At 29.3% G+C, this 12,640-nt stretch overlaps 4 protein-coding genes across 5 annotated transcripts; 3 read left to right on the top strand and 1 right to left on the bottom strand.

Moving 5' to 3' along the window:
• Positions 1-325: 325 nt before the first annotated feature.
• LOC130672395 (peptidyl-prolyl cis-trans isomerase 5) lies at positions 326-2,387 on the top strand. The gene is made up of 4 exons (XM_057476959.1): positions 326-512; positions 583-790; positions 1,772-1,956; positions 2,044-2,387. The coding sequence occupies exons 1-4, from the start codon at positions 414-416 to the stop codon at positions 2,179-2,181; spliced, it is 630 nt and encodes a 209-aa protein (XP_057332942.1). The 5' UTR covers positions 326-413; the 3' UTR covers positions 2,182-2,387.
• An 837-nt stretch (positions 2,388-3,224) lies between these two features.
• Positions 3,225-5,991, top strand: LOC130672394 (cell cycle control protein 50A). The gene is made up of 4 exons (XM_057476958.1): positions 3,225-3,466; positions 3,561-4,379; positions 5,193-5,358; positions 5,435-5,991. Exons 1-4 carry the CDS (start codon positions 3,412-3,414, stop codon positions 5,478-5,480), a joined length of 1,086 nt encoding a protein of 361 aa, XP_057332941.1. The 5' UTR covers positions 3,225-3,411; the 3' UTR covers positions 5,481-5,991.
• A 782-nt stretch (positions 5,992-6,773) lies between these two features.
• On the bottom strand, positions 6,774-8,136 carry LOC130672396 (histone chaperone asf1). The gene is made up of 3 exons (XM_057476960.1): positions 7,722-8,136; positions 7,515-7,630; positions 6,774-7,411 (listed from the first exon to the last, which is right to left on the bottom strand). The coding sequence occupies exons 1-3, from the start codon at positions 7,828-7,830 to the stop codon at positions 7,028-7,030; spliced, it is 609 nt and encodes a 202-aa protein (XP_057332943.1). The 5' UTR covers positions 7,831-8,136; the 3' UTR covers positions 6,774-7,027.
• Positions 8,137-8,517: 381 nt separating this feature from the next.
• On the top strand, positions 8,518-12,003 carry LOC130672390 (uncharacterized). Of its 2 annotated transcripts, none has more exons than XM_057476952.1 (3): positions 8,518-8,768; positions 8,861-8,977; positions 9,390-12,003. In XM_057476952.1, exons 2-3 carry the CDS (start codon positions 8,875-8,877, stop codon positions 11,390-11,392), a joined length of 2,106 nt encoding a protein of 701 aa, XP_057332935.1. In that variant the 5' UTR covers positions 8,518-8,768; positions 8,861-8,874; the 3' UTR covers positions 11,393-12,003. The 2 variants fall into 2 exon arrangements, with proteins under 2 accessions (XP_057332935.1, XP_057332934.1); XM_057476951.1 differs by having other exon boundaries at positions 8,519-8,758; positions 9,390-12,002.
• Positions 12,004-12,640: the final 637 nt, after the last annotated feature.

Below are 12,640 nucleotides of genomic sequence, written 5' to 3'. Positions count from 1 at the left end.
AAAAAAATATTCCCAGTCAAAAAAGCAACTCGGCGACCTATCGCGAGGCTCCACGTTCTGAAAAAAGATATCTGTCTACAAAACGGGTTTGCAAGAAAGAAAAAAAGCAAGAAAACTTCACACAGTAAGAGAATGAACTTCGGCTTCGCCCCCACTACGATTATTTTTGATCTGCGCATGCGCAATAAAAAGCGGGGGAATAATTTGTACAGAGAAGACTCAGAGCGGGAGAAAAATCGAAAATACCCGAAGTAAACTCTCTCCCAGGTAAAATTTTTTACTCTACGTACGACGTGATACAAATTACGTATAAATACAAGATATTTATAACAAACGCACGCGATACCGCTATTTCACATTCAACATTTACATACTGCCATTCGCGACATTCGAATAATTAGTTAGGATTCACAATGAAGTCGTTATTATTATTTATTGTAGGAGTTTCAGTATTAATATTAAATGTTAGTGCTGATAATAAAGGAGGAAAAGGACCTAAAGTAACTCAGATAGTAAGTAAATAAATAAATTTTACTATTTAAATAGTTCACTGTTAATTTATTTGAAATATTTATTTTGTAGGTATGGTTTGACATGAAACAAGGCGATGAAGATCTCGGTAGAATAAAAATAGGTATTTTCGGTAACACTGTTCCAAAAACAGCAACAAACTTTATCGAATTGGCCAAAAAACCCAAAGGTCAAGGGTACAAAGGAAGTAAATTTCATCGGGTCATCGAAAATTTCATGATTCAAGGAGGTGACTTTACTAAAGGAGATGGTACTGGAGGTAAACAACTTTTACTTTCATATAAATGGTATTTTTATTTGCCCTCATTATCCTACTGGCAGGTAATTTTTCTATGGAATTTACTACATGGTGACCACAGATTTTTGAAACTTAAATTCCCTGACTTTTCCAGGTATTCTAGTAAAATAATTAAAAAATTCCCTGACCATATGTAGTAATATTAAGTAATTGGAAATATTTATTTAATTCAAAATAAAATGGTGCAAGTCAGTTCAATAAATAATCAATCATTGTCGTTAAATGAAACTTTATTTTATTAATTGTCAATGTTCATAGGTTTTTTTTATTTATTAAATGAATTATTTTTTTTTTTATTTTAAATCTGTGTTTTTATATAACTTACTCTATAATAAAATATAAATAAACTTTTCATTTTCACTATAATAAATTTCATAAATAAGAACGTTTTATAGAATATCAGTAAAATATTAATCAAGTACGCGAATAATAAATATAGTGAAACTTATTAGTTCAATACTTGTGTATACTTTCAATGTTTTTGGTTTTTTAACTTGTCAATGTGGATGTTAATAGCTGAAGATCCTGACGATTGGTTTCTACTAAGACTTTTTTTTTCTAACAGCCTTTTAAATGCAAACTGCTTCATTTTTTCGCTGTTGGAATAAATTTCTACTAATTTTTTTTTAAGATGATTTTACAATCTTATTCGCGCCGCCACTTTTTGAACAGTTTCGACAGAAAAAAAATTAATCGGATTTTTTCAGTCAAAAGAAAAGAAAGTTAAAATTTTTCCAGCTTTGTGACGAAATTCCCTGACTTTTCCCTGATTATTCCAGTATACTTATAATCCTCTGACATTTACAGGTTTTTCAGCTTTTCTAGAAATGTGGTTACCAAGTTACTAGTTTGTTAAGCAACTTACAAAAATACCATTGGCTCAAGAATTTTAATGTGACGGAATTTTTAAATTTATTTTACTTATTATACTTTTGTTTACAGGAAAAAGTATTTACGGGGACCGTTTCGCAGATGAAAACTTCAAGTTGACTCACTACGGAGCCGGATGGTTGTCGATGGCCAACGCTGGTAAAGATACAAATGGCTCACAATTTTTCATTACCACAAAAAAAACACCTTGGCTCGATGGTAGACACGTCGTTTTCGGTAAAGTCATTGAAGGAATGGTAAGTTAATTTAAAAACCATATTAATTTATTAATTACCCGCTATTATTAATTGTTTGTTAAATAATAAATTTTATAATTTATATAGAAAGTCGTGAGAAAAATTGAAAAGACAAAGACTGGTGCTAATGATAAACCCACAGTAGATGTCATTATCGCTGACTGTGGAGTTGAAGAAGTTCCTGAACCATTTTCTGTAGAAAAAAATGATGCTCCAGATAATTAAATAACTTTTTTTTATTTTAATACATTTTATATTATCAATATTTTGATTGTTTATCAATCAATCAACGATAAATTTATGATTTCAGTATCGCAACTTAATGATTTTTTTTGCAATATTTCATTATCTTTTTGTATTTCTTAATTATTATTCATAATTTCATTTTGTAACAACGAGTTGGAACAGTTGGCATTTTTTTTACGAATAAATTAATTTCAAAAAAAATCTCTATATCTTTTATTAAATTACATATATATGTATATATATTTAGGAACTCTTTCATGATGACAGCTCAACAAATTATCGAATTTTATTTTGTTTAAAAAAAAAAATATCTGCTCAAAAAAAACTTTACACAAATGGCGGCAAAAAGTTTACTACAAATAAGTCTGAACGACTTGTCAATTAAAAAAGACTTTTTTTACACGATCCTGAAGTTAACAGCTTTTGGATTTTTTTTTTTTGACAAATCAATTAAAAAAGAAAAAAAAAATCAAAAATATGCACATGTAGAAAATTTTAAAAACTACAGGTGCAATTTTTTCAAATATTTTTTGTTTCATAATTTATAATTTAAAAAAAACTCCAAAATTTATTAGACCTCGGCTAACTTCAGTATCATTTTTTTTACTCGGAAAAAAGAAGTCAAATTTTCTCTAACTCATAAGACCAACGTACGTACGTCTCATTTATATAAAAAAAATTTGGTTTTGAGACAAATTTTTTCTGTCCTTTTTACGACATCTTTGTGGTCTCTGCTACTTAGACACCTGTCACTTTTTCATGAGTGTGAATGTAGCAGACATCAGAGAAATTTAAAATTATAAATAATTTTCAAAAAATCCACTTATTAATTTAAAAATTTAAAAAAGGCGCATTTTTTTTAAATTTTATTTTATTAATTATTTACTCTATTTATTAATAATTTTAAATTTGACGTCTGCTACATTCACACTCATACTTTTTCCCCTCTCTCCCTCTCTCTTCCACTTAGTAATTTATCCACCAGACGGCAAAAAAAAAATTTCCCCAGAAGTTTATCTAGAGAAATACCTAGAGAACCTACAGCACAATTGATAAGATATTTATGTGTCATATATGTCATTTATTCATGGAAATAAATTCCACAAGTAGATAAGGCCATGTTATTAAAATTGCTTTAACAAATAAAAAAAAAAAAAAAAACCAAAAATAAATAAAACAATTATTTGGCTGTAAAAAATTAGTGTTATTATGGCAAGTCCAACAGAAAGTACTCCAGTGTCAACAAAAATTAAAAAACCTTCAGGTAAAATGAACTAATAAAATATAAATTTAATTTAACCTTGAATTTAATTATTAGATCAATATCTAATCAAAACTTTTAAATTATTTATAAATAGATAGTGCCTTCAAACAGCAACGTCTTCCAGCCTGGCAACCGATTTTGACTGCTGGAACAGTTCTCCCGACTTTTTTTGTAATAGGAATCGCATTTATTCCTGTTGGAATCGGGCTATTACATTTTTCAAATGACGTAAGGGAAAAAGTTGTTGATTACACTAATTGTGTGTCAATCCACTATAACAATAACACTAAATGCTCAGACATAATAGCGAATAATTCAAAAGCTCGATGTGTTTGTCACGTTAATTTTACTCTAGACACAGACTTTCCTAGCAAAGTCTACATGTACTATGGACTAACGAATTTCTATCAGAATCACCGGCGGTACGTAAAGTCGCGGGATGATTTCCAGCTGCTGGGGACACTGAGTCAGACAGTGAACAGCGACTGTGGACCTTTTGCTTACATAGAAGAGAATGGAGTGCAAAAAGCCATTGCGCCTTGTGGTGCAATCGCCAATTCTTTGTTCAGCGATGACCTGGGGATCGTATCACTGGACACCAACATGAGCGTGCCGCTGATTAAAACGGGAATCGCTTGGCCTTCAGATAAAAATATTAAATTCAAAAATCCGCCTGGTAATCTAGAGCAGGCATTCGCTGGGTATGAAAAGCCACGTGACTGGGACAGGTATGTCTGGGAACTGGATCCTGATGATCCAACGAATAATGGCTTTCAGAATGAGGATCTGATTGTTTGGATGAGAACTGCGGCGTTGCCGAATTTTAGAAAATTGTATCGCAGGATTAATCATACTGATTTACACTTCAAAAGTGGCTTACGTCAAGGAAATTATCAACTACGTGTTAATTACAGTATGTATTTTATTTTAATTAATTGAAGCATTGATTGGAAAAAAGACAGTGGTTGCAATTTTGCTGAGGTAAAGATTTGAAAAAAATTTACTCACTTTTATTATTATTTAGGAGTTAAACGAAATTTTTTGAATAAATTTTAGCCACCAATATTTAAAAATTCGAATTTTAAAATTGACATGAGAATTTTACTGAAATTTAATTAACAAATTTCGTTTTATTTCTAATTGATAATTATTTTTTTCAAATCAATAATGGGGGTGATATTGCAACGTCGTCTTTTTTAAAATTAAATCTCTAATTTTTTTTTAATTAAGGGCATTCTCAGACAGTGCCCCCACTTTTTTAAAATTAATTAATTAAATTTTAACGCTATTATGAAAATTTAATTTTTTTAAAAGGTAAGGAGGGGATGCACTATCTGTCAATGTAACTGTAATAAAACAGTACCCGACACTTTTTAAAAAATTTCAGTGACTTTCATAAGCACTGAACTGTCAACTTTCATCAGCAAATCAAAATTTTATCAGTAAAATCTTCATGTCAATTTTATAATTCGAATTTTCAAATTTTGGCGGCTTAAATTTATTCAAAAAATTTCGATTAACTCCTAATTGATAACAACTGTAAATAATTTTTTTAAAATTCCATATCTCGACAAAATTGTCATTTTTTTAATTAAGGCTTTAATTTTATATTTAATTAATTAATGAAATATTAATTCGACTATGACAGTTGAAATTAATTTCCGATTTTTAAAAAGTGTTGGGAGGGGGACTGTCTGAGAATTCTCTTAACAAATAAATATTCCAGATTACTACGTATCATCATTCCACGGCAAGAAAAAAATGATTTTAAGTACGACGTCACTTCTCGGTGGTAAAAACCCATTTTTAGGTATCGCTTATATCGTCGTAGGCTGTGTATGTTTAGTACTGGGTATTGCATTATTAATAATACATATTAAATGTTCTAAAAGGTATGTAAAAATAATACAAGTACTTGAATTATAAATACCATTCATAAATAAAATTCTTAACGTCCTTTTTTTTTAGCACAAATGAAATAATAAACGTCAATCAGCATACGCCGTACCAATGAAGCTGTGTAATTAAATTAATAAAATAAACTACCATTGATTTATTATTTATTGTCAAAGACAACCACTTAAGCACTTTAAATTACAATTGTTAATTTACCAAGTGCATGGATTTTTTTTATTTTATTATATAGTCAACTGTTTATGTACAATTTAAATAACTAACTGCCACACGGCTATTAGTGATCACTAATCAGTATATTTTTTATTATAAATTATGACTTACAAATTAATTACTTCAGTAACTGAGTAATAGTTCATTCAAATTAAATAATTAGTACAATTTTTTTTTTTAGAAAATTTTATATAATTTCTTACTTTGAACATCGCATTGTATTTACACGTTGTACAGACAACGACTTGCACGTAATTATAAAGTAATTACTACAATTGCGAACATTATTTACCTATTTATTATTATTAAAATATTTTTAATTTTAAAGCAAAAAAAAATTAATACTTGTGTATTATTTATTAGTGTACAGCAAATAAATACTAATTATTTTAAACGTTTGTAACTTTAATTAGACTTTTATTTTAATCTTAAACATTTACAATAAAAAAAAAATACCCGTAAAAAAAATTCAAGAATTCAAAAGCATTCGGCTGTTTAATTTTTTTTAAAGAGAAAATTTTTAAATAAAAATATTTTATTTAGAAATAAATTTTTGTTTAATTATTTAGGGAGTAATTTTTAATTAAAAATTCAAATTTTTTTACGTAGAAGTTTAAATGTTTCGTGGACAAAAATTTTGAGAGAAAAAAGAGTAATAATTTTTAAAATTCAAAAAAAGTTTCGCGCTTTTTTGAATTTAAAAATTATAGACTAATTCTTTTGTAATTTATTTTTTAATTATTTATGGAGTAATTTTTACTTAAAAATTCAAATTTTTATTACAAAGTTTAATTTTTCGTGGACAAAAATTTTGAGAAAAAAATAGTCTAATAATTTTTAAAAGATTCAAAGAAAGTTTCGCGCTGAGTTTAATTTCAAAATTATAGAGACTAATTCTTTTGTAATTTTTTGTTAATTATTTATGGAGTAATTTTTACTTAAAAATTCAAATTTTTATTACAAGAAGTTTAAACTTTTCGGGGACAAAAATTTTGAGAAAAAAATAGTCTTATAATTTTTAAAAGATTCAAAGAAAGTTTTGCGCTGTTTTGAATTTAAAAATCATAGACTAATTCTTCTGTAATTTATTTTTAATTATTTACGGAGTAATTTTCACTTAAAAATTCAAATTTTTTTTAACATGAACTAAATTTTTCATGAGCGAAAATTTTGAGAAAAAAAAATCTAAATTTCTAAGATTCAAAAAAAGTTCGCGCTGATTTTAATTTAAAAATTATACAGACGAATGCTTTTGTAATTTTTTTCACAGATTTAAAAGGAAAAACAAAATTAATAGAATAATTAAATTTACACACGAAAAAAAATTAATAACTGAAAGTAATTATCAAAATAATCCTTTATATTTTGTTACCTATACTCAATAATCGTAATTATAATTATAACTATAAATATTCTATCACGACAAACATACTTTCACATGACTTCCATACTACTCTGCGTATTTTCAGTGAAACTCAGAGCCGTTGGAGCTTCTTCCTGAGTACTGTCTTCCATATCTTGTGACGGATCCATCGAGTCATTGGCTGGATTCTCAGCCGTGTCTGCAGGTACAACACCATCGTCCCAGTTTATTTTAAATCTCGTAACTCGCGGCTTGTCTCCCAGTATATTGCGCTGTACTTTATCAAACTGTGGCTGCGCTGGTGGATTTTCCCTGAGTTCCGGGTCTGTGTACTCGTTATTTATAAAATAACCAACGCGTACAAACTCGTGTCCTCTGTACGAGCAGGTAAGGAGGACAACAGTAACTCCCAATGCGTCATTGACTGGAATTCTGCTCACATCTGGTGGATCAGCCTGACAAAAAAATTATTTTTTACCACAAAAATTTATTCTGCTTGTACAGAAAATCTTCCACTACTTCCTTAACCTCTTGGACAATTTATTTAAACAAACTTACTTGGAAAACAAACATGTGTCTGCCTTCAGGAATGGGTCCAACGTAAATAGTATCAAGTACTTGATCAAACTCTTCGGACTCAGCGCTACCAACGTAAATCATCTTCCATTCTAGATCTAAAAAAAAAAGAGTATAATTAATTAATAAATAAATTAAGTCATAACATATCCAGACAACTTATTTTAATTTAATAAAAATATATTTTACCTTCTTCCAATTTTTCAATGCACTCAAACGTAACTTCAAATTGAAACGGATTAAGAAATGGTGACGGATTATCAAGTACAGCAACGTTTGCCAATTGTACTTTAGCCATTTCACGATCTTCTAACAATCACCAATAATATAAATCACTAAAAATCAGTAGATCTAGGCCCCCAATAAATTATTTATCACAAAAAAAATTTACTTTGATCACAATCAAGTGTTTTTTTCACTCAAAATCATAAACGCGAGGTGCGGATCAAAATTATATCAATTAGCAGGCAGGATTATCAGTACAAAGCGATGGTAAAAAAATTGGTTATGAACACGCTGGTGTAAACGGATCTTTTGAGCTGTTGACGACGAGGTTTGGCGGGTCAACGGCTTATCTGCCTCCACGATGGCGGCAAAATTTTATTCCATAAAATCATCCAGCGCAAGATGATCCCCATCATGTTAAATAATTCCCACCAGTACGAACACTTCGCACCACCTGTCACCCGGTTTCCCAATCAAATTTGACTCTCATTCCTGGAAAAAAATTCAAAAATTAATCATCTCCATCAAAATAATCAATAAACTGAATTAATTCATCCCTCAAATAATGACAGCTGTCACTTTTTTAAAATCTATTACCTGTCAATATTTTTTTTTGACGTTTCTCGACAAAAAAAACCTGGATGTCAGTTACCAACTGCGCGTAAAAATTTCAAAGTTGATGATACGAGACCTAGATGTCATTCTCTGGATGTAAAAAATTCTAGGCGAGCTGGATGTCCATCTTAATTTTATTATTTGTTGACATAAAAAAAAACGGCTGTTTCCCGCCAGGCGTGATCTCGGGTCACGTTTACCGCCAACGTCTTGCTTTAGTTATAATTTATTTAAATAAAATAAAGTTGATCTTTTTTGTTTAATTATTTAAATTATAATTTATTGGTGAGCGCACAGTATAGTGAGTAACTATCGGGGTGATGAAAACAAAAGCCGGCTTAAATATTGTCTTATTTATTTACTCAGATATTTTAATACTGACGCAGGTAATCACATGTAAATATTTATAATAAATATATAATATATTAAATATATAATAATTAATAAGATAAGAGTATTGGTAATATAATTAGTGTGTTTGCTTACAGATTAAGATATTAAAATGTTGAGTGTTGCTACAAATACCCCAACAGTTCACCATCATTACAAGTCAATAAGTCCAACAGCACCAGCAAATCAAAATTCACGATCACCACGTCGTCTTTGTAAGTTTTATTACGACAATTAAGCATTTTTTGATTTTTTTTTTAAATAAATAAATTGAAAAAATTCAAAAATTTAAATTACGCGGGTGTGAAAATTTGTGATCCTGAATTTAGCAGACAATTTTAAATTTTTTGATTTTCTTTTCAACAAATCAATTACCAAAAAAAATGCACGTGTAGAAAATAAAAAAAACTACAAGTGCAATTTTTAAAAAAATTTTTTGAATCATTAGACGTTGGATAACTTCAGTGTCGTAGAAAATTAAAAAAACGACATATAATTTTTTTCAAGTAATTTATCAGTTTGAAAAAATCCAAAAATTTTTAGACGTCGGCTAACCAGTATCATTTATAATGATAATTGATACATTTTATTTATATTTATATTTATACTTATTTTTAATTGTAACAGTGAAAAAAGTATCAAAGTCATGGAAGAATTGCCACAAGTATAACGTGTTTTCAAGAAATAAAGTAAAGTCTGTTGGCAATATAATTAAAAAGAATAGCGCACAGTACATTGAAAGTTGCGGTAAAAGTTCATCAAGTGAAAACGCGAGTACATCATCGTCAGGAATTAAAAGAGACCTGGTAGCTGAAGTCAATTGCAAGGATTCATTGCCGGATGATGAAGAGTTTATGATTATTGATGATAAGCAGACGGATAAATTGATAACGTCAAATAGTGATAGATATTGCAAAGTATTTATTGAAACATCTGCTGAAGTCGAGTCTAAAATAGCTAAGGTTGATAACATTGATTGTAAAAAACGAAGACGTCCTGGTTTAGGTGGAAGATTAGCCATTGCTACTAAATTATTAAAAGATAACAATAGTTCAGCTATGGCTGTAAAAGAATCTCCTGAAGAAAATTTAACTGTCAATCATCAGAAAGCTGCTGCAGCAGTTGTTGGTGTTGTCGATCCTCATCAGAGTCAGAATAATTTGAATGAGTGTGAGAATAATAATCAGAATCAAGACGAGAATTGGAATCAGCATGAGGCTCAGCCTGAACATCATCAGTTCCAAGAAGAAGTTAATAATAAAGATGAATGCGCGTATGACAATTTAGTGCAGGGCTGGGCAGAACCATATAACGATTACCAAGCATCCGAGGCGGCTTATTATATGACAGGATTTCCGAATCCACCTGGTGAAAATCGTTGCTGGCTCAACGCGACTCTGCACGCACTGTTTGTACTGCCGTTGATTGATAACATTGACCGGAATTTGGTTGTCCGGTTGTCGAAGTTGACCAAGACATTGGTAGCCATGCAGTGCTTCTGGCGTCAAGGATCCAAGAACACGGAGAAGACTCACCAGACGGTCACAAAATTCAAGGAAGAACTGGCAATACTTGACAACTCATATCCATCTAAAAACCAACAAGACGTATCAGAATTTTTGATGATTTTACTTAATTATGTTAAGAGCGAATACATTGATCAGTTGTCTGCTCAATCAAACGAAGAGATGGAAAATGTACCGGAGAATCACCAAAAGATATCGTCTAAGGACAACCCGCGTCCGGCATCATCACCATCAAAGCGACAACCTCTGGCTACTTTGTTTCCACTGAAACCGAACGGCAATGCCGCCAATGCAATCGTCGGAACCCGTGATGATTCAATCAAAGATAAAGATGACAAGTCTCCTGATAAAGATGACAAGACTCCTGATGAAGATGATAAGACACCAAATAATCCTATCGATGAATGCTTCATGTTGCCCATGGTAGAGCATTCCATTTGTCAAAATTGTAAAAAACATCGGAAGCGCAACATCAACAACCTGATGCTCTACGTTGACTTGCCAAGCAATCAAAATAACAATGAAGAAGTGACTGTCATATCATCAGACTCACCAGCATCACCAGCAACTGAATTGTCATCAGCAATTTTAAAAAGCATGGAACCAGAAGAACGTTCTGTCACTTGCCCGAAATGTCAGTCCGAAAAGCATTACGTCTCAACGTCATTTCGTGGATGTCCAAATGTTATGATTGTTCAATTGAATCGTTACGGAATTTTCAGTGGAGGTTTAGTTGACAAAATAAATTCAGCTGTTAATATACCAGCGGAATTAGATATTGAAATAAATGATAGTAATGCAACTGATGAAAATCCATCAGGAACTACAACTGTACATAAATTTAAACCGATTTGTATTATCGCGCATGTTGGCAGTGCTATGGATTGCGGACACTACACCACTTATGCTAAACATGACCATCAGTGGTTTCATTACAATGACATGGATGTTACGCCGATGACTGAAACGGAAGCTCTCACTGCCGCTCAGACTACAGCTTACCTGATTTTTTTTGTCAATGTAAAACCACCAGCATTGACGACTTCATTTGATTTAAATAAAGACGACTTGCCCGGTAAATTAGATGACAATCCGTCGCTGTAGACACTTGGGCCACTACACTTTTTTTTGTACCTTTTATAATTATAGATTCAAAATAATAATAATAATAATTGATAGGTTTTTATTAAAGTTAAAGTTAATCGTTGGAGCACAAAGTTTTTAAAAAGCTTGATAAAAAAAAAAAGAAAAAATATTTTATTAGTCTAAGAGACATTTGAAAATATAACAATATTTTTATATACATAAATAGTAATCATATATCAGTGTGCAAATTATATTATTATTATTTTAAATAAATAATATTTCATGTCTCTATGGAGAAAATAATTTAATTGTTTAATTTACATAAAAATCTTAAGTTTATTTCAATTCAAATTTTCCCTCCTTTATTGTAAAGTCGCCCGGGAAATTTGAAAGCTGAAAATAATTTTATCAGGGATTTTATTTAAAATTTTAATAATTAATATTAATTATCAGTTGGAAATGTAATAAAAAATAAATATAAATTTAAATTGTCATACATTTTTTTTTTATTTAAAATAAAATTTTACTGTCGCATTTAATTTTTCGTGTTTATTAAAAAATTTATATTTTAATTTAACAAATAAATTTTTTGTAATTAATGAAAATTAAAATCCTAGACTATTTTAAAGTCGGCGGGGAATTTGAAAGTTTAGAATGTAATTAGAGATTTTATTTAAAATTTAAATTAAAATAATTACATTTTAATAATTAATGTTAATTATGAGTAAAAATTTAATAAAATATTAAAATTTAAACTTTCATACATTTTTTTTTTATTTAAAATAAAATTTTACTCACTTAATTTCATGAGCGTGAATGTAGCAGACATCAAATTTAAAATTATAAATAAATAAAGTAAATAATTAATAAAATGAAATTTTAAAAAAACGCGCATTTAAAAAATTTTGAAATTAATAAGTGCATTTTTTTCAAATTTTATTTATTAATTATTTACTGTATTTATTTATAATTTAAAATTTGTCTGATGTCTGTTACATTACGAGTGTGAATGTAGCAGACATCAAATTTAAAATTATAAATAAATACAGTAAATAATTTAAAAAATTAAATTTGAAAAAAATACGTATTCAAGAAATTTTTAAACTAATAAGTGCATTTTTTTTAAATATTATTTTTTAAATTATTTACTCTATTTATAATTTTAAATTTGTCTGATGTCTGTTACATTCACACTCGTAGTGTAGCAGACATCAGACAAATTTAAAATTATAAATAAATAGAGTAAATAATTAATAAAAAATGCAC

The sequence above is a fragment of the Microplitis mediator genome, chromosome 7, assembly GCF_029852145.1.
Source record: "Microplitis mediator isolate UGA2020A chromosome 7, iyMicMedi2.1, whole genome shotgun sequence".
NCBI lineage: Eukaryota > Metazoa > Arthropoda > Insecta > Hymenoptera > Braconidae > Microplitis > Microplitis mediator.
This window is presented reverse-complemented; position numbering and strand designations above follow the sequence as displayed.

Bases quoted from the DNA above. Each gene is read 5' to 3' on its own strand.
- LOC130672395 (XM_057476959.1), top strand. From the start codon at position 414: ATGAAGTCGTTATTATTATTTATTGTAGGAGTTTCAGTATTAATATTA. The intron at 791-1,771 runs GTAAACAACTTT...TTTTGTTTACAG, and splicing joins TAAAGGAGATGGTACTGGAG to GAAAAAGTATTTACGGGGAC. The intron at 1,957-2,043 runs GTAAGTTAATTT...TAATTTATATAG, and splicing joins GTAAAGTCATTGAAGGAATG to AAAGTCGTGAGAAAAATTGA.
- LOC130672394 (XM_057476958.1), top strand. From the start codon at position 3,412: ATGGCAAGTCCAACAGAAAGTACTCCAGTGTCAACAAAAATTAAAAAA. The intron at 3,467-3,560 runs GTAAAATGAACT...ATTTATAAATAG, and splicing joins AAAAATTAAAAAACCTTCAG to ATAGTGCCTTCAAACAGCAA. The intron at 5,359-5,434 runs GTATGTAAAAAT...CTTTTTTTTTAG, and splicing joins CATATTAAATGTTCTAAAAG to CACAAATGAAATAATAAACG.
- LOC130672396 (XM_057476960.1), bottom strand. From the start codon at position 7,830: ATGGCTAAAGTACAATTGGCAAACGTTGCTGTACTTGATAATCCGTCA. The intron at 7,631-7,721 runs GTAAAATATATT...TTTTTTTTTTAG, and splicing joins CATTGAAAAATTGGAAGAAG to ATCTAGAATGGAAGATGATT. The intron at 7,412-7,514 runs GTAAGTTTGTTT...TTTTTTTGTCAG, and splicing joins GACACATGTTTGTTTTCCAA to GCTGATCCACCAGATGTGAG.
- LOC130672390 (XM_057476952.1), top strand. From the start codon at position 8,875: ATGTTGAGTGTTGCTACAAATACCCCAACAGTTCACCATCATTACAAG. The intron at 8,978-9,389 runs GTAAGTTTTATT...TAATTGTAACAG, and splicing joins ACGATCACCACGTCGTCTTT to TGAAAAAAGTATCAAAGTCA.